Genomic DNA, 21,231 nt, shown 5'->3' with positions numbered 1-21,231 from the left:
TGTCAGTGGTAATCCATGTTTCCGTCAGTGCCAAGAAGTCGAGGGACTGGAGGGACGCATAGGCTGAGATGAACTCTGCCTTGTTGGCCGCGGATCGGCAGTTCCAGAGGCTGCCGGAGACCTGGAACTCCACGTGGGTCGTGCGCGCTGGAACCACCAGGTGAGAATGGCGGCGGCCACGCGGTGTGAAGCGTTTGTATGGTCTGTGCAGAGAGGAGAGAAGAGGGATAGACAGACACATAGTTGACAGGCTACAGAAGAGGCTACGCTAATGTAAAGGAGATTAGAATGACAAGTGGACTACACTGTGTTCAGGAAGTTAAGTTTACGTTGCAAAAATAAAATAAAATCTTATTGACTAAAATGATATAGTACTGCTGGCGGTGAAGTAGGCTGGCTAGCAGTGGCTGCGTTGTTGACTTTGTTTGAACGTGTAGCTGGCTAGGTAACCTCGACAATTTCTCAAAAACTACACAATTATCTTGGATACAAGGACAGCAAAGACAACTATGTAGCTAGCTAACACTACGCTAATCAAGTCGTTCCGTTGTAATGTAAGTTGTAGTGTGAGTTTCTACAGTGCTGCTATTCGGTAGAAGTTGGCTAACTAGCAGTGTTAGCTAGCAGTGTTGACTAGGTAGGAGACGGCAGCGCAGGGCGGTGGACGAAAATAGCTGGCTAGTTAACCGAATAATTACTCAAACCAACTCTAAGCTACACAATTATCTTAGATACAAAGATAGCAAAGACAACTATGTAGCCAGCTAACACTACACTAATCAAGTCGTTCCGTTGTAATGTAATCGTTTCTCCAGAGCTCCAGAGCTGCTATGTTGCTATTCGGTGGCTAGCTGGCTAGCTAGCAGTGTTGACTACGTAACGTTACGAAAGTAGCTGGCTAGTTAACCGAATAATTACTCTAACCAACTCTAAGCTACACAATTATCTCAGATGCAAAGAGAACTGTGTAGCCAGCTAACACTACACTAATCAAGTCGTTCCGTTGTAATGTAATCGTTTCTCCAGTGCTGCTATGCTGCTGTGCTGCTACTCGGTGGCTAGCTGGCTAGCTAACTAGCAGTGTTGACTACGTTGTTACGTTCGGACGAAAATAGCTGGCTAGCGAACCTCAATAACCCCAATAACTACTCAATTATCTTTGATACAAAGACGGATATGTAGCTCGTTAAGATCAAACAAATCAAACCGTTGTACTGTAATGAAAATGAATGAAAATGGTAAAACTACCTGTGGAGCGACGCGGAATTGCGACTGCACGCTCCAAACCGGAAACCGTAGTCGCATATGAGATGAGTGATGTAGGATATGTAAACATTATTAAGGTGCCATTATTTAAAGTGACTAATGATAGGTATAGGCAAGATGCAGTAGATGGTATAGAACAGTATATACATATGAGATGAGTAATGCAGGATATTTAAACATTATTAAAGTGCCGTTATTTAAGGTGACTAGTGATACCTTTATTAAGTCCATTTATTAAAGCGGCCAGAGATTTGAGTCTGTATGTTGACAGCAGATTCTCTATGTTAGTGATGGCCGTTTAACAGTCTGATGGCCTTGAGATAGAAGCTGTTTTTCAGTCTCTCAGTCCCAGCTTTGATGCACCTGTACTGACCTCGCCTTCTGGATGATAGCGGGGTGAACAGGCAGTGGCTCCGGTGGTTATTGTCCTTAATGATCTTTTTGGCCTTCCTGCGACATCGGGTGCTGTAGGTGTCTTGGAGGTCAGGTAGTTTGCCCCCGGTGATGCGTTGTGCAGACCGCACCACCCTCTGGAGAGCCCTGCGGTTGTGGGCGGTGCAGTTGCCATACCAGGTGGTGATACAGCCCGACAGGATGCTATTGATTGTGCATTGGTAAAAGTTTGTGAATGTTTTTGGTGACAAGCCAAATTTATTCAGCCTCCTGAGGTTGAAGAGGCGCTATCGCGCCTTCTTCACCACGCTGTCTGTGTGGGTGGACCATTTCAGTTTGTCCGTGATGTGTACGCTACGGAACACTTTAAACTTTCCACCTTCTCCACTACTGTGCAATCGATGTGGATGGTGGGGGGGGGGGGGGGGGGAGTCCACGATCATCTCCTTTGTTTTGTTGACATTGAGTGAGAAGTTATTTTCCTGACACCACACTCTGAGGGCCGTCACCTCCTCCCTGTAGGCCGTCTCATCATTGTAATCAAGCCTACCACTGTAGTGGCGTCTGCAAACTTGATGATTGAGTTGGAAGTGTGCATGGCCACGCAGTCATGGGTGAACAGGGAGTACAGGAGATGGCTGAGAACGCACCCTTGTGGGGCCCCAGTGTGGAGGATCAGCGGGGTGGAGATGTTGTTTCCTACCCTCACCACCGCCCATCAGAAAGTCCAGGACCCAGTTGCACAGGGCGGGGTCTGTTGCTGAGCACTCGTTGACTGCTTTTCCTTCACTCTGCAGTCCAACTCATCCCAAACCATCTGAATTGGGTTGAGGTTGGGTCATTGTGGAGGCCAGGTCATCTGATGCAGCACTCCATCACTTTCCTTCTTGGTCAAATAGCCCTTACACAACCTGAAGATGTGTTGGGTAATTTTCCAGTTGAAAAACAAATGATAGTTCCACTAAGCACAAACCAGATGGGATGGCGTATTGCTGCAGCATGCTGTTGTAGCCATGCTGGGTAAGTGTGCCTGGAATTCCAAATAAATCACTTGCAGTGTCACCAGCAAAGCACCATCACACCTCTTCCTCCATGCTTCACGGTGGAAACCACACATGCAGAGATCATCCCTTCCCCTACCCTGCGTCTCACAAAGACATGGCGGTTGGAATGAAAAATCTCAAATGTGGACTCGTCAGACCAAAGGACAGATTTCCACTGGTCTAATGTCCATTGCTCATGTTTCTTGGCCCAAGCAAGTATCGTATGCTTATTGGTGTCCTTTAGTAGTGTTTTCTTTGCAGCAATTCGACCACGAAGGCCTGATTCACACAGTCTCCCTTGAACAGTTGATGTTGAGATGTGTCTGTTACTTGAACTCCGTGAAGAATTTATTTGGGCTGCAATCTGAGGTGCAGTTAACTCTAATTAACGTATCCTCTGCACCAGTAGTAACTCTGGGTCTTCCTTTCCTGTGGCGGTCCTCATGGGAGCCAGTTTCATCGTAGCTGTAAGGGGGTGCGTACTGGCGGCAGAGAAGTCAGACGCAGGAGAGCAAAAACTGTGTTTCCAAACGGTGCAGTTTAATAACAAAACCCACCGGAAAACATAACAATCAAAAAATGGGTACATAACCCGAATCACACCAGGACAGACGTGCACAAGCACTTACAATAAACAATCACCGACAAGGACATGAGGGGGAACAGAGGGTTAAATACACAACATGTAATTGATGGGAATTGGAACCAGGTGTGATGGAAGACAAGATAAAACCAATGGAAAATGAAAAGAGGATCAGCGATGGCTAGAAGGTCGGTGACTTCGACCGCCGAACGCTGCCCGAACAAGGACAGGGACCAACTTTGGCGGAAGTCGTGACAGTAGTGCTCTATGGTTTTTTACGTTTTCCGGATTGACTGACCCTCATGACTTAAAGTAATTATGGACTGCCATTTCTCTCTGCTTATTTGAGATATTCTTGCCATAATATGAACTTGGTCTTTTACCAAATAGGGCTATCTTCTATATTCCAAGTGACTATCTCATGAAGCTGGTTGAGAGAATGCCAAAGCTGTCATCAAGGCAAAGGGTGGCTACTTTGAAGAATCTCAAATATATATATATTTTTTTTTTTATTAACTTTTTTTTGATTCCATATGTGTTATTTCATAGTTTTGATGTCTTTATTATTTATTTTGAAAATAGTAAAAAGAAAGAAAAACCCTTGAATGTTGCTTGGTCCTGTATATTACTCTGGGCTTGAGGATGAAGTACTAATTATACCAATATGCAATGCTTGTTGAACTAAGTAAAAATACATTTGACTTCCAGTTCAAACCTAATTGGTTGTACCCATTTAGAAACTGAAGCTGCTGCTGTGTAACTGTGTCATTGTTGCTTACATAAAAGTCTTGGCAAGGTTTCTTTAATTCTCTGTCCATGCCAATTAAGAAACTGAGGCAGACTTCAGAGACCATATCACTACAACACTAACACATTGCCACCACATTTCTTAAATGTGCTGAGTCTCTTCTCTCTCTCATTCTCTTTCACTGTATCTCCCCAGAGTGTGGAGGGGGAGCACCACGAAAAGGCGGTGGAGCTTCTGAAGGCAGCCAAGGACAGTGTGAAGCTGGTGGTACGCTACACGCCCAAGGTCCTGGAGGAGATGGAGGCGCGCTTCGAGAAGCTCCGCACGGCCCGCCGCCGCCAGCAGCAGCAGCTCCTCATGCAGGCTCAGCAGCAGCAGAACCTCACTACCCAGCAGAACCATTTGTCGTAGGTGAGGCTTTTCATTGCTTCAAGGGTGGGGGACCGTAGCCTGGTGCCAGATCTATTTGTACTGTCTTGCCGACTCCTATGGGCATTATCACACCAAAAATGACTGTAGGTGTTGGCAAGACAGCACAAACCAGATCTGGGACCACCGAGGAGAAGGAGTTGGACCACACGGATGAAGATAACAGCTGGTACAGTAAGAAGACCAGTACTCTAAACTGGCCATATCTTCACCAAACTATGATTTCATTTAGATTTATACTGTTTTAAGGATCTGACAGGGATTTTACATTTCAGTCATTTAGCAGACGCACTTATCCAGAGCGACTTGAGTGTATACATTTTCACACTTGTCCCCGTGAGAATCAAACCCACAACCATGGCGTTGTAAGCGCCATGTTCTACCAACTGAGCCACACGGGACTCTTTAGCACCTCAAAGGTTTTTGGGGAATAGGGTGTACTGAAGGACGCTGGCATTGTCTGGAGATACACATTGCACCATTGAAAGAGCAACAGCATTTAAAACGCAACGAATGCCTTTGAAAACTGCCTATGTGGCATCGATATGAGTCAGAAACAGTTATTCTAGTGTCCAAATTGACTACAAAGTGTGTGGAACAATTGTGTGTCACAACGGGTAAATGAAGGATGGGTTTTGATTAGACTAAGTACATTTGCCTACTAACATGGGGTGAACACCTGCAGTGATTGCTCTCTATTCAATAGCATACATTGAGACAGACCTGCCCAGCACCCTGGCTTTGTTTACATAAGACAGCATGTTGTGCATTTTTTTACTTGAGAAATACTGCAACAAACACCTTAATCAGATGTAAAATTGCACAACTTAAACATCCTTAGCAAAAACGCCCAAATGTAATTACAGATTTCTTGAGTTATCTTCGATTAATTCTTGGGATTTTGAGGAAGTGAAATAGGCTTCTGCATCTACAGTGTCTCATGGGGGACAAACATCATTAACCAAGCGTGGAATCGGTCCGGAAACAAACCTCCAAGACTGAAATCTTGTTTTTCTAATGAGCAACAGAAAAACAGAAGTGCCAATCGGCATGTTCAGTGGTTCTTTAAAACCCATTGTGCTCTTTATACCCAGAGAGAGTACCAGAGAGGCTCCTGTCAGAGAGGCTCCTACTGCACAATGATACCAGGCCTTGTCCTTCGGGTAAAAGTTACAGAGGATTACATCAAGCGTTTAAATTTTTCATTAAACATTTGCTTGCAGCACACATTAAGTTCCTGGAATGAGCGCTTAATCTATTTCAGGGTGTTTGTTAACGAAGCAGTTGCAATCCCCTGTACAGTCATAACCGTCTATGTTGTGTCAGTAATTCAGCTGCGTGGCTTGTGAATTATTTGAGATATGGCTGAGCAAATAAGAGCTCATGCTCATGGGATGCTACATGTTTTATAACACATACCACAGAGGAAACTTTACTTGGCTGTTACGCTCGTCGTTTGAATGACGAGACCAAGGTGCAGCGTGGTAGGCAAACATCTTACTTTTATTAAAATGAACACCGAAAAACAACAAAATACAAAACTAACATAAAGTTCTGCAGGCTACACAGCAACTATACAAAATCAAGATCCCACAAACTAAGGTGGAAAAAAGGCTGCCTAAGTATGATCCCCAATCAGAGACAACGATAGACAGCTGCCTCTGATTGGGAACCATACCAGGCCAACATAGAAAATACAACATAGATTGCCCACCCATGTCACACCCTGACCTAACCAAACAGAGAATAAACCCGTAAAACCAGACTCTATGGGGGAGGGTCCGGGTGGGCATCTAGCCTCAGTGGCGGCTTCGGTTCGGGACGTAGACCCCGCTCCACTCGCAGATCCCTCCGCTTCCATGGAACCGGACCGTGGATCGTCGCCGGAGGCTCCGGGCCATGGATCATCGCCAGGAGGAACCGGACCGTGGATTGTCGCCGGAGGAACCGGACCGTGGATCGTCGCCAGGGACTCCGGACCGTGGATCGTCGCCGTAGGAACCGGACCGTGGATCGTCGCCGTAGGAACCAGACCGTGGATCGTCGCCGGAGGAACCGGACCGTGGATCGTCGCCGGGGATTCCGGACCGTAGATCGTCGCAGAGGGCTCCGGACCGGGAACCCCCGCTGGAGGCTCCGGACCGGGAACCCCCGCTGGAGACTCTGGACCGGGAACCGTCGCTGGGGGCTCCGGACCGCCGACCGTCACTGGAGGCTCTGGACCGCCGACCGTCGCTGGAGATGCCGGACCTTGGATCGTCTCTGGAGGCTCCGGGCCATGGATCATCACTGGAGGCTCCGGGCCATGGATCATCACTGGAGGCTACGGGCCATGGATCATCACCGGACTGGTGTCACACTCCTCAGCACGCCCGCTCTGCAGCGCTCTCAACGCCAACACTTCTCTCCGTAATCTTTCGTCGAGTTCCTCACTCGACTCCCTGACTGGCTCTGGTTCACCCCTCGGCTCCGCCGACCACTCCGTGTGCCCCCCCCCCCAAAACAAATTGGGGGGCTGCTTCTCGGGCTTCCGTCGTGGTTGCGAACCCCGGAGTCGTCGTTGATCCTCCTTCGCTGCCTCGGCCTGCTTCCATGGCAGGGTCTTGTCCCCTGCCATAACCTCCTCCCATGTTCATGATGTCCTCCACTCACTTTTCTCCCGGGACCAGGATCCCTGCTCCTCCTGGCCACGCTGCTTGTTCCTTTGCTGGTGGGATCTTCTGTTACGCTCGCCGTTTGAATGAGGAGACCAAGGTGCAGCGTGGTAGGCGAACATCTTACTTTTATTAAAATGAACACCGAAAAACAACAAAATACAAAACAAACGTAAAGTTCTGCAGGCTACACAGCAACTATACAAAATCAAGATCCCACAAACTAAGGTGGAAAAAAGGCTGCCTAAATATGATCCCCAATCAGAGACAACGATAGACAGCTGCCACTGATTGGGAACCATACCAGGCCAACATAGAAAATACAACATAGATTGCCCACCCTAGTCACACCCTGACCTAACCAAATAGAGAAAAAGAAGGCTCTCTAAGGTCAGGGCGTGACATTGACTGCATCAGTGCAAAGTTGAGGCAGACTTATGGTATACAAATATACCCCGTCATTGCTTGGATTGCTGGAGGTGATAAAGCAAAAATAACAACAACTCTGAAAATAGGTAGTAGTATTACTAAGCCTGTCTGGGCCACATCACAAAAGACTTAACACCACCTGCAGGCTAAGGGATCCTCAGTGGCACTGATCGTTTGATACTAACCCTCCTCATGTAGCCCTCGTTTAGCTCGGGGAGGTATGTGAGAGCTTGTAGACCTGTGCAGTAGAGGCATGAGGTGTGGGGACTGAGCAGGGATCATGTTGTATCAACCCTGGCATGCTGACTACAGGGCTTTGCCACAGTGGCCAAGAGACCGGTGGCCAAGCAAGCAACACGCACCGCGGACAGACTGCTAGGTGGCAAGCACCATGGGATTGCATGGAATCTGTTCGTCATGTAGCCTTCCTCTCTGATACACTGCCCGGCCATTCTGTCTCTCTCTCGCATACCTGGCCAGGCTGACCAAGGCCGAGGACACAATAGGCTCTGCTATATCTCTGTTCTCAGTAGTAGTGGGAATTCCACAGACATGTAGCCATTTCCTGCTGTCAAATGACCTAGTGGCCTCATAGGTGGAATGTTACTCATATTTTTCATAATTAATCAACTTTATTTCTAAAACCTGACCGAAAATCCGGTGTTTTTATGTCAAACGGTTTTGTTATATTTCAGTCTTCTGTGATGTATATTAAGTGTAATATTGGGATGCAAACTCAAAATGTAATACATTTAAACTCTTTATCTGACATGGTACAGATAAGTCCATAACCTCGTGTGTGAGGTGTATGCTTTTGTTTCAAAGTAGATTTGTTTAAGACTACCAAGAAACACTCTGCGTGACCCTGATTTAGCCCACTGCAGTAAAAGGTTAATTCACAATCATTTTTAATTGGCTTTTCACAGTTCAATGAGCTTTTCGCAGTTCACAGCAGAGTACACTACACTTTTTTGTAATTTATTGTACCAGAATATGAAATTAGCATCCCACTTTACTGACCTGTCAAAGTACTGACTTGTCAAATGGTTTCAACCATTGTTCTCAGCTTTTCTTACACCTATCCTTCACAGGCTGTTCCAAAAGAAGAAGAAGTGAAGGACACTGAAAGGAAGTTTCTAAGTCCATCTCTGTGCGGAGGATCCCGAAGGAACCACCTGGTAGAGGAGAATATGATACTGTTAAGCAGTGAAGACTCTCTCTCCCCCTTCAATGTACTGCCAACAGAGTGAAGCACAACTGAAAGATATGTGTTCTGAAATGTAAACAATGGTGCTTGTGACTTGAGAGATTGGAGGCTAGCACTGAAACTCATCCTTTTAACTTTTATTTTGTTTGTGTTCATTTTAAGTTGTCCTCTAACAGTTGAAAGTTGTAACCCTCCACAATGCTCCTTGTCATTTGTGATAGTTTACTTCTTTCTGTTATATATTTTGAATTCATTTCACTTGTTTCCTGACTTTGGTTTTGCTATAGCTTTGTACAGTGATATTTCTATGTCTATTGTTTCTTCTATGGGAGCTTGTCTGTGTGTGAATGAACATTGCTTTTTTTGTGTCCAACTTGTCCTGCTTTGGATAAACGTGAACTCTTTTTTTACCTTATATATATTGCAGCGAGAAAATATTTTGTATGGAAACTTGTAGATTTAGCAATAACAGACTTTCGTTGGTTTTACATTTCACATAAAAGTAATGATTAGATATATACAGTATGTGGGAAAGATACAAAAGTTAACAATGTAATACTAGGTCAACTGTATCTTATGCACTGTGTGTCATAAGGCAGCTTCTGCCATTAAAATCAAACGGCTGTTAAAAGAGAAGAGACTGTGGAATGTTCTAGTCGTCTTATCAATAAGGGACCTCTGTTATAAACTCTCTCTTTCAACCCTCTACCTATAGTCTGGCGTAGTATTCTCATGACAAGTAACCATATTTAAGTATAACATGTTGCACTGTGGATTCATTGAAGCTATTAGAAAACCAGTTGATGATCGACACTGATCAAAAGTGGTCTTGTATCTGTAGTACTGTCAGACAAACATTACATTGGATGGTTTTCCTAGTAGCAAACTCTAGTATGTATTTTCTATATAGGCCTAGTTCCTTTGTGGGTGGGTATTGAAGTAGTGCAAGATCATTTAACATCCATACTGTGTGCAATGTGCCATCCTGATAGTCCAACCAGATTGGGCTGTGAACGTGTTTTGTCCCTCAACTTTTGAGCAGTTCATCTTGCCTCTGACAGATCCCTTTTGTACATTTACTCATTCTCTTTCTTATTGCCGACTTGCATTTTTTAGGCTGGACGTACTGTACTTCCTGACTGGACGTACTGTACTTCCTGATTCAACGTACTGTACTTCCTGATTCGACGTACTGTACTTCCTGATTCAACGTACTGTACTTCCTGACTGGACGTACTGTACTTCCTGATTGTACAGAAAAAAAGACAACACCAAGTGATATGCAATTGTTATACATATTATATTTGTATAAATAAATATATGTGCTTGTGTACAATGATGACTTAATTGACCCCGAACTGCTTCTTCTTCTACTGTGTCTATTGTGCTTGTCTGAAATCTGGGGTAAGGGGAAGCAGGCTACAGCTAACTCCTGACCCCTGTCTGTTTGAGCTGTGAACAGGAGTTACAGGGCAGCAGTGTAGCACTCTTCCAAAGCAATAATGGTCTCTCAGTGATTGGGTCACTGGTTCTGACACTGCCTTCCACTGACAGGTACTGAGATGAAGTGCCTGTGGATGACGCTTTTACATTATAATTCCCCCTTGAATTTAAGCATCGATATAAACCCAATCGCCAATGGATGTCAATACAGAAGGCAGACACTGAAACTAATGCCGGAACTCAGTGGTCCTTGTAAGATGGCGGAAGGAAACTCAAGCTGAGGATGTGGATTTGCTTGCACCGGCTACACTGACTATATAGAACATAGTGTGTATCGGCCTACTATTGTGTTTGTCAAAGGGAACATGTATTTTTTACACGACTAGACAAACCAGGCTGTGTGTGCTATTATAAACTTGGCTGAAGCTGTAGACCGTATACCACGATTATGACAAAACATGTAATTTTACTGCTCTAATTACATTTACATTTAAGTCATTTAGCAGACGCTCTTATCCAGAGCGACTTACAAATTGGTGCATTCACCTTATGATATCCAGTGGAACAACCACTTTACAATAGTGCATCTAACTCTTTTAAGGGGGGGGGGGGTTAGAAGGATTACTTTATCCTATCCTAGGTATTCCTTAAAGAGGTGGGGTTTCAGGTGTCTCCGGAAGGTGGTGATTGACTCCGCTGACCTGGCGTCGTGAGGGAGTTTGTTCCACCATTGGGGTGCCAGAGCAGCGAACAGTTTTGACTGGGCTGAGCGGGAACTGTACTTCCTCAGAGGTAGGGAGGCGAGCAGGCCAGAGGTGGATGAACGCAGTGCCCTTGTTTGGGTGTAGGGCCTGATCAGAGCCTGAAGGTACGGAGGTGCCGTTCCCCTCACAGCTCCGTAGGCAAGCACCATGGTCTTGTAGCGGATGCGAGCTTCAACTGGAAGCCAGTGGAGAGAGCGGAGGAGCGGGGTGACGTGAGAGAACTTGGGAAAGTTGAACACCAGACGGGCTGCGGCGTTCTGGATGAGTTGTAGGGGTTTAATGGCACAGGCAGGGAGCCCAGCCAACAGCGAGTTGCAGTAATCCAGACGGGAGATGACAAGTGCCTGGATTAGGACCTGCGCCGCTTCCTGCGTGAGGCAGGGTCGTACTCTGCGAATGTTGTAGAGCATGAACCTACAGGAACGGGTCACCGCCTTGATGTTAGTTGAGAACGACAGGGTGTTGTCCAGGATCACGCCAAGGTTCTTAGCACTCTGGGAGGAGGACACAATGGAGTTGTCAACCGTGATGGCGAGATCATGGAACGGGCAGTCCTTCCCCGGGAGGAAGAGCAGCTCCGTCTTGCCGAGGTTCAGCTTGAGGTGGTGATCCGTCATCCACACTGATATGTCTGCCAGACATGCAGAGATGCGATTCACCACCTGGTTATCAGAGGGGGGAAAGGAGAAGATTAATTGTGTGTCGTCTGCATAGCAATGATAGGAGAGACCATGTGAGGATATGACAGAGCCAAGTGACTTGGTGTATAGCGAGAATAGGAGAGGGCCTAGAACAGAGCCCTGGGGGACACCAGTGGTGAGAGCACGTGGTGCGGAGACAGATTCTCGCCACGCCACCTGGTAGGAGCGACCTGTCAGGTAGGACGCAATCCAAGCGTGGGCCGCGCCGGAGATGCCCAGCTCGGAGAGGGTGGAGAGGAGGATCTGATGGTTCACAGTATCAAAGGCAGCCGATAGGTCTAGAAGGATGAGAGCAGAGGAGAGAGAGTTAGCTTTAGCAGTGCGGAGCGCCTCCGTGACACAGAGAAGAGCAGTCTCAGTTGAATGACTAGTCTTGAAACCTGACTGATTTGGATCAAGAAGGTCATTCTGAGAGAGATAGCAGGAGAGCTGGCCAAGGACGGCACGTTCAAGAGTTTTGGAGAGAAAAGAAAGAAGGGATACTGGTCTGTAGTTGTTGACATCGGAGGGATCGAGTGTAGGTTTTTTCAGAAGGGGTGCAACTCTCGCTCTCTTGAAGACGGAAGGGACGTAGCCAGCGGTCAAGGATGAGTTGATGAGCGAGGTGAGGTAAGGGAGAAGGTCTCCGGAAATGGTCTGGAGAAGAGAGGAGGGGATAGGGTCAAGCGGGCAGGTTGTTGGGCGGCCGGCCGTCACAAGACGCGAGATTTCATCTGGAGAGAGAGGGGAGAAAGAGGTCAAAGCACAGGGTAGGGCAGTGTGAGCAGAACCAGCGGTGTCGTTTGACTTAGCAAACGAGGATCGGATGTCGTCGACCTTCTTTTCAAAATGGTTGACGAAGTCATCAGCAGAGAGGGAGGAGGGGGGAGGAGGGGGAGGAGGATTCAGGAGGGAGGAGAAGGTGGCAAAGAGCTTCCTAGGGTTAGAGGCAGATGCTTGGAATTTAGAGTGGTAGTAATTGGCTTTAGCAGCAGAGACAGAAGAGGAGAATGTAGAGAGGAGGGAGTGAAAGGATGCCAGGTCCGCAGGGAGGCGAGTTTTCCTCCATTTCCGCTCGGCTGCCCGGAGCCCTGTTCTGTGAGCTCGCAATGAGTCGTCGAGCCACGGAGCAGGAGGGGAGGACCGAGCCGGCCTGGAGGATAGGGGACATAGAGAGTCAAAGGATGCAGAAAGGGAGGAGAGGAGGGTTGAGGAGGCAGAATCAGGAGATAGGTTGGAGAAGGTTTGAGCAGAGGGAAGAGATGATAGGATGGAAGAGGAGAGAGTAGCGGGGGAGAGAGAGCGAAGGTTGGGACGGCGCGATACCATCCGAGTAGGGGCAGTGTGGGAAGTGTTGGATGAGAGCGAGAGGGAAAAGGATACAAGGTAGTGGTCGGAGACTTGGAGGGGAGTTGCAATGAGATTAGTGGAAGAACAGCATCTAGTAAAGATGAGGTCAAGCGTATTGCCTGCCTTGTGAGTAGGGGGGGAAGGTGAGAGGGTGAGGTCAAAAGAGGAGAGGAGTGGAAAGAAGGAGGCAGAGAGGAATGAGTCAAAGGTAGACGTGGGGAGGTTAAAGTCACCCAGAACTGTGAGAGGTGAGCCATCCTCAGGAAAGGAACTTATCAGGGCGTCAAGCTCATTGATGAACTCTCCAAGGGAACCTGGAGGGCGATAAATGATAAGGATGTTAAGCTTGAAAGGGCTGGTAACTGTGACAGCATGGAATTCAAAGGAGGCGATAGACAGATGGGTCAGGGGAGAAAGAGAGAATGTCCACTTGGGAGAGATGAGGATCCCAGTGCCACCACCCCGCTGACCAGAAGCTCTCGGGGTGTGCGAGAACACGTGGGCAGACGAGGAGAGAGCAGTAGGAGTAGCAGTGTTATCAGTGGTAATCCATGTTTCCGTCAGTGCCAAGAAGTCGAGGGACTGGAGGGAAGCATAGGCTGAGATGAACTCTGCCTTGTTGGCCGCAGATCGGCAGTTCCAGAGGCTGCCTGAGACCTGGAACTCCACGTGGGTCGTGCGCGCTGGGACCACCAGGTTAGAGTAGCAACGGCCACGCGGTGTGAAGCGTTTGTATGGTCTGTGCAGAGAGGAGAGAACAGGGATAGACAGACACATAGTTGACATTATTACGTTTACGTTACGTTACGTACAATTACGTTGGTAACCAGTTTATATTAGCAGTAATGCACCTCTGAGGTTTGTGATATATAGCCAATATACCACGGCTAAAGGCTGTTTCCAGACACTGCCTTGCATTGTGCCTAAGAACAGCCCTTAGCCATGGTATATTGGTCATATACTACACCTCCTTGGGACTTATTGCTTAATTCTACTTCCCTCAGATAGAATCAAAGGAATATTTCCATCAGGAATGTCTAATTCATAAACAGCGACTCATCCTCGCAATCCATCTATCTATTTAATCACCTCTTTTCTCATTCCACGGCGCTAATGAACTGAGTAGTGAGGATGGAAACGCAAACTCGTAATTAGGCATCACTGATGAGAGATCAGTGAAATATGTTCATATCTGTCATTCTTATTCTGTAAAATGAATAGATCTCAGCTTGAATTAATCGTTCAGTTGGCTACACACTACAGAGACCTTCATATAGTCTAGAGGGCTTGTGTTGGAGAATGTACAAGCTACAGAGACTGGGCCATGTCGTGGTTACTGACATTTGAGCCCTCAGGAATGACATTGCATTATATGCATCTAATCTCATCTTTGTGGACATATGAATCCTGGCTACAAGTCATTTCCATTAGCACAACCTTTAAATTAATCAGATTGATCTGATGAGTCGAATGCAAATTAATAACAGCATAGCTGGCATATGTATTCACTGTATAACACTGTAAGGAATTCAAACTTATATGGCTGGTGTGAATTGATGTATGTCTGTGTAATGCTGGAACACACCACTTACTTTATAGCCAGGTGAAATCACATCCTCTCTGTCTCCGTGACAACATACTTCCAGATGCAGGTGTGTGTGTGTGTGGGGGGGGGGGGGGTCAGACTTTACTCTATAGGGTGGGGGCATTGCATGTGATGTGATACCCTGTTGGTCTGCCGTGGCAACCTAGAGGCAGAAAACGCTGCCTTTGTGCCACAGACATTTGGTGGTAGGTGATAAAACAATACTTTGTATGATTCCCCATGGAAGCAAATGAAGAAGAAAAGGCCAAGGATACTATCTGTAGGATAAACTACAAAGGTTATGTAGTGTTAACATAAATTATGTTACTATACAGAAGATTAGACTGAAGCCTATAGTATAGTAGTCTGTCTGGCACCAGGTCTAGAAGTCTTCCAGTCACACCTCGCTGTGTAGTCACATGGGTTGCGCGTTAGCCATGCTAATAGTATAGACCAGGGGTATTCCGACCCAAATCGACCTATTCAAGTCTTACCTTACGAAGTCCGGACTACTGCTGGTTTTCTGTTAATGACCTCATAGTTAATTGCACCCCCCTGAGCCGTATACTACAAAGTAGGATCAGTGAGTTAGTCAGCTAACTTTGATAAACAATCACAAATAACTATTGATTTTCTGGGCTTATCCTTCCCCCCCCCCAAATTGCTGGCTAACTCATTGAGATGAGATAGGTGAGATAGGGTGCAGGCCAGGCAGCAGGCTGTTAGCCAACCTGCCAGCTTAGTGTAGTCTGCCACTAGCACAGTCAGTGTAGTCAGCTCAGCTATCCCCATTGAGACCGTGTCTGTGCATTGATCTAGGTTGGGCAAAACTAAACATGGCGGTGTTCGCCTTAGCAATCTCACTAGGATAAAGACCTCCTCCATTCCTGTCATTATTGAAAGAGATTGTGATATCGCACATCTAAAAATAGGGCTACTTAATGTTAGATCCCTCACTTCCAAGGCAGTTATAGTCAATGAACTAATCACTGATCATAATCTTGATGTGATTGGCCTGACTGAAACCTGGCTTAAACCTGATGAATTTACTGTGTTAAATGAGGCCTCACCTCCTGGTTACACTAGTGACCATATCCTCCGCGCATCCCGCAAAGGTGGAGGTGTTGTTGACATTTACGATAGCAAATTTCAATTTACAAAAAAAAAATACTGCGCTTTCGTCTTTTGAGCTTTTAGTCATGAAATCTATGCAGCCTACTCAATCACTTTTTATAGCTACTGTTTACAGGCCTCCTGGGCCATATACAGCGTTCCTCACCGAGTTCCCTGAATTCCTATCGGACCTTGTAGTCATGGCAGATAATATTCACATTTTTGGTGGCTTTAATATTCACATGGAAAAGTCTACAGACCCACTCCAAAAGGCTTTCGGAGACATCATCGACTCAGTGGGTTTTGTCCAACATGTCTCCGGACCTACTCACTGCCACAGTCATACTCTGGACCCAGTTTTGTCCCGTGGAATAAATGTTGTGGATCTTAATGTTTTTCCTCATAATCCTGGACTATCAGACCACCATTTTATTACGTTTGCAATCGCAACAAATAATCTGCTCAGACCCCAACCAAGGATCATCAAAAGCTGTGTTATAAATTTGCGGACAACCCAAAGATTCCTAGATGCCCTTCCAGACTCCCTACACCTACCCAAGGACGTCAGAGTACAAAAGTCAGTTAACTACCTAACTGAGGAACTCAATTTAACCTTGCGTAAAGCTAACTAAAAAGCAGCATTCCCCAAGAGGATGGCTTTCACTTCAGCAGTGACAAATTCATGAACTTCTTTGACGAAGAGATCATGATCATAAGAAAGCAAATTACGGACTCCTCTTTAAATCTACATATTCCTCCAAAGCTCAGTTGCCCTGAGTCTGCACAGCTCTGCCAGGACCTAGGATCAAGGGAGACACTTAAGTTTTTTAATACTATATATCTTGACACATTGATGAAAATAATCATGGCCTCTAAATCTTCAAGCTGCCTAATGGACCCTATTCCAACTAAACTACTGAAAGAGCTGCTTCCTGTACTTGGCCCTCCTATGTTGAACATAATAAATGGCTCTCTATCCATCGGATATGTACCAAACTCACTAAAAGTGGTAGTAATAAAGCCTCTCTCGAAAAAGCCAAACCTTGACCCAGAAAATATAAAAAACTATCGGCATATATTGAATCTCCCATTCCTCTCAAAAAAATGTGCTGTTGCACAGCAACTCACTGCCTTCCTGAAGACAAACATTGTATATGAAACGCTTCAGTCTGGCTTTAGACCCCATCATAGCACTGAGACTGCACTTGTGAAGGTGGTAAATTACCTTTTAATGGCATCAGACCGAGGCTCTACATATGTCCTCGTGCTTCTAGACCTTAGTGCTGCTTTTGATACCATCTATTCTTTTGGAGAGATTGGAAACCCAAATTGGTCTACATGGACAAGTTCTGGCCTGGTTTAGATCTTATCTGTCGGAAAGATATTAGTTTGTCTCTGTAGATGGTTTGTCCTCTAACAAATCAACTGTACATTTCGGTGTTCCTCAAGGCTCCGTTTTAGGACCACTATTGTTTTCACTATATATTTTACCTCTTGGTGATGTCATTCAGAAACATAATGTTAACTTTCACTGCTATGCGGACGACACACAGCTGTACATTTCAATGAAACATGGTGAAGCCCCAAAATTGCCCTCCCTGGAAACCTGTGTTTCAGACATAAGGAAGTGGATGGCGGCAAATGTTCTACTATTTAACTCGGACAAAACAGAGATAGTTCTAGGTCCCAAGAAACAAAGAGATCTTCTGTTGAATCTGACAATTCATCTTGATGGTTGTACAGTCTTCTCAAATATAACTGCGAAGGACCTCGGCGTTACTCTGGACCTTGATCTCTCTTTTGACGAACATATCAAGACTGTTTCAAGGACAGCTTTTTTCCATCTACGTAACATTGCAAAAATCTGAAACTTTCTGTCCAAAAATGATGCAGAAAAATGTATCCATGCTTTTGTTACTTCTAGATTAGACTACTGCAATGCTCTACATTCCTGCTACCCGGATAAAGCACTAAACAAACTTCAGTTAGTGCTTAACATGGCTGCTAGGCCGTGAACCAAAAAATATGATCATATTACTCCAGTGCTAGCCTCTCTACACTGGCTTCCTGTTAAGGCTAGGGCTGATTTCAAGGTTTTACTGCTAACCTACAAAGCATTACATGGGCTTGCTCCTACCTATCTTTCTGATTTGGTCCTGCCGTACATACCTACACGTACGCTACGGTCACAAGACGCAGGCCTCCTTACTGTCCCTAGAATCTCTAAGCAAACAGCTACAGGCAGGGCTTTCTCATATAGAGCTCCATTTTTATGGAATGGTCTGCCTATCCATGTGAGAGACGCAGACTCGGTCTCGACCTTTAAGTCTTTATTGAAGACTCATCTCTTCAGTAGGTCCTATGATTGAGTGTAATCTGGCCCAGGAGTGTGAAGGTGAACGGAAAGGCACTGGAGCAACGAACCACCCTTGGTGGTTCCCCTATCTCCACTAGGATTCTCTGCCTCAAACCCTATTACAGGGGCTGAGTCACTGGCTTACTGGTGCTCTTCCATGCCGTTGGTAGGAGGGGTGCGTCACTTGAGTGGGTCGAGTCACTGACGTGATCTTCCTGTCCGGGTTTGCGCCCCCCCCTTGGGTTCGTGCCGTGGGAGAGATCTTCGTGGGCTATACTTGGCCTTGGATAGTAAGTTGGTGGTTGAAGATATCCCTCTAGTGGTGTGTGGGCTGTGCTTTGGCAAAGTGGGTAGGGTTATATCCTGCCTGTTTGGCCCTGTCCGGGGATACCGTCGGACGGGGCCACAGTGTCTCCCGACCCCTCCTGTCTCAGCCTCCAGTATTTATGCTGCAACAGTTTATGTGTCGGGGGGCTAGGGTCAGTCTGTTATATCTGGAGTATTTCTCCTGTCTTATCCGGTGTCCTGTGTGAATTTAAGTATGCTCTTAAAGTATGCTTTAAGTATGCTCTCTCTAACTCTCTCTTTTTCTCTCTCTCTCCCTCTCTCTCTCTCTTTCTCTCTTTCTCGCGGAGGACCTGAACCCTAGGGCTATGCCTCAGGACTACCAGGCCTGATGACTCCTTGCTGTCCCCAGTCCACCTGGTCGTGCTGCTGCTCCAGTTTCAACTGTTCTGCCTGCGGCTATGGAACCCTGACCTGTTGACCGGATGTGCTACCTTGTCCCGGACCTGCTGTTTTCAACTCCCTAGAGACAGCAGGAGCGGTATAGATACTCTGAATGATCGGCTATGAAAAGCCAACTGACATTTACTCCTAAGGTGCTGACCTGTTGCACCCTCTACAACCACTGTGATTATTATTATTTGACCCTGCTGGTCATCTATGAACATTTAAACATCTGAACATCCATGTTCTGTTATAATCTCTTCCGGCACAGCCAGAAGAGGACTGGCCACCCCTCATAGCCTGGTTCCTCTCTAGGTTTCTTCCTATGTTCTGGCCTTTCTAAGGAGTTTTTCCTAGCCACCGTGCTTCTACAACTGCATTGCTTGCTGTTTGGGGTTTTAGGCTGGGTTTCTGTACAGCACTTTGATATATCAGCTGATGTAAGAAGGGCTTTATAAATACATTTGATTGATTGATTGATCCTGCTGTGTAGTATTTATGTATTTAACCTTTAAACCTGGTGTCCCAAGTTTAAATCAGTCCCTGATTAGAGGGGACTTTTTTATGGTTTGAGGTCCAGGTTTGAATTTGAGGGGTATATACTATTATTAACTAGACAACTAGCTATAGCCTAAAATCCCACTGTGCACACACTGGTTGAATCAACGTTGGTTAACCAATGTAGAATAGACTTTGGATGGACATCTGTGCCCAGTGGGATAAATCAACATGGTGTCTAGATTACTCACTCAAAGGTGGGTCCTCAATGTAAGGGCAATAGTTAGCCTTCATAATGACAAAACCATTTGAATGATATTGTATTGATGTGATTATGAATCACTTAATGTTAAATTATGTTTAATGTAAGAGTCTGGCAGCTAGCTAATTATATTGTATTGATGTGATTATTCACTTAATATTGTTAAATATATTTAATGTAAGAGTCTGGCAGCTAGCTAACCTCCTCATAGCCGCCTCATAATTTAAAGGAGGGATTTGCAGTGAGCATGAGGACAACATTGGCTCCACTTGAGCACGTGGGTTTTGGAGTTTTGAAGGAGCCTACAGAGAAATTGAATTGTTAACTGTCCACCTTTCATCCCAACATGTCCTATTAAAAGAGCACAATGTCTGTCAAATTGAATTGGATCACCCTGTTCCAGGAGAACTTTCCTGCATTTCAGGAAATGTAAAACGTGTACTATATATGAGGTTTAAAAAGACTTCTGACGTCTGTAATTTACACTATAAAATCTCAGACTTGATTTTCCCTTATGAAAAAAGTATCAACCCCTACAAAAATGTCTGTTAATTATAATCCACATAATAATTCACATTTCCTGTTGCTGCAGAATTATTTTCCTGCTGTAGTAAACGGAGTAAAATGAAGATCCTATATCTGTATCAATTTGTCAGGTAGTTATTGTTTAACTGGAATATGACACAAACAATATCACAGCCTACTTATTAGATAAGCAATTAAAAAAGCTCTGGAGTCATGTGAGCATGACAACTGACATCTCATAGTCAAGTATTAGAAATACCTCCCTCTTGTGGTAATAGTGTATACTCAGTACTGCAAATACGGGCTTTGGCTCTTGTGAGAAATGCCAGAGTACCTCACATTAGAGTGATTTGTGTCAGGCTACGTTTAGTCCTTACATTGTCCAGGTTGGAAGACGAATCAAATGGAAATAGATGAATGATATCCTAATAATAAAGTACTTGATGCAAATTCCCCCCTGTTGTAACCTTGTCATACTATCTGTTGATGTGGAAACAAAGATTATATATCTTGTCATCTCATGACGTCACATGCCTGGTGCATGAGTGATTTATGAATATATCCAAGGTTTAGCCATGGAAAATTACTTCAATGCGTGGGGAGCTTCGTAGCCAGCGGTGTGGCTTACTGAAATAGAAGCCCTCGCTGGTATGCCTGCTATGCCACAGAGCCATCTAGCATAGTGCCACAGAGGCAGAGCTAGTGTTTAACTACTAGTATTAGCCACTCGCCACTGAGTCTCCCCCTCTGGTGTCACAATAGGAAGGTGCTTGTCATAAACATGAAGACTTGAGTGTCTCTCGAAGGTTGTGTCACGACGAGACAGGTTTCTATGTTTTCACATGGGCAGACTGTGTGCTGTACTGCCATGGGGCAAGTGATATAGGAGTTACATAATCTGTTGGTTACTCTCAAACCCAAGTAAAAAAAACTGCAGTGACACATTCGATTTCACTGTGTTCTTCTATTATAAATGTGTTATAAAAGTGAGGGAAATCCTTTTAGCCTAATGGGGTCACAATACAACAGGAAAAAGACTGTAACACTTTGATTTTATGAGCTATAGGCTTTGATGAGACGCAACATATGATACTAGTAACCCCTTCCCCTCCCTTACACACAATTTCAAGTGTTACGTTCAGGCCATTTGTTCAAAGCGATGGTGTTTAGGTTG

General features: G+C 45.5%; 1 protein-coding gene across 3 annotated transcripts in view; it reads left to right on the top strand.

Annotated features, from left to right (window-relative positions):
• LOC139565741 (protein lin-7 homolog A) overlaps positions 1-20,511 on the top strand; it is a 45,549-nt gene extending 25,038 nt beyond the window's left edge. The window contains exons 5-6 of one of the 3 annotated variants that reach the window (XM_071386257.1): positions 4,229-4,444; positions 18,693-20,511. In XM_071386257.1, coding sequence (XP_071242358.1) covers positions 4,229-4,444 — 216 coding nt within the window. In that variant the 3' untranslated portion in view covers positions 18,693-20,511. Of the gene's footprint in view, positions 1-4,228; positions 4,445-8,636; positions 10,100-18,692 lie in introns of those variants that run through there. The other 2 variants (XM_071386255.1, XM_071386256.1) reach the window with 2 other exon arrangements.
• Positions 20,512-21,231: the final 720 nt, after the last annotated feature.

The sequence above is a fragment of the Salvelinus alpinus genome, chromosome 37 (assembly GCF_045679555.1).
Source record: "Salvelinus alpinus chromosome 37, SLU_Salpinus.1, whole genome shotgun sequence".
Taxonomy (NCBI): Eukaryota; Metazoa; Chordata; class Actinopteri; order Salmoniformes; family Salmonidae; genus Salvelinus; species Salvelinus alpinus.
Note: the sequence above shows the minus strand (reverse complement) of the source record. Positions and strands in the feature narration are given on the sequence as shown.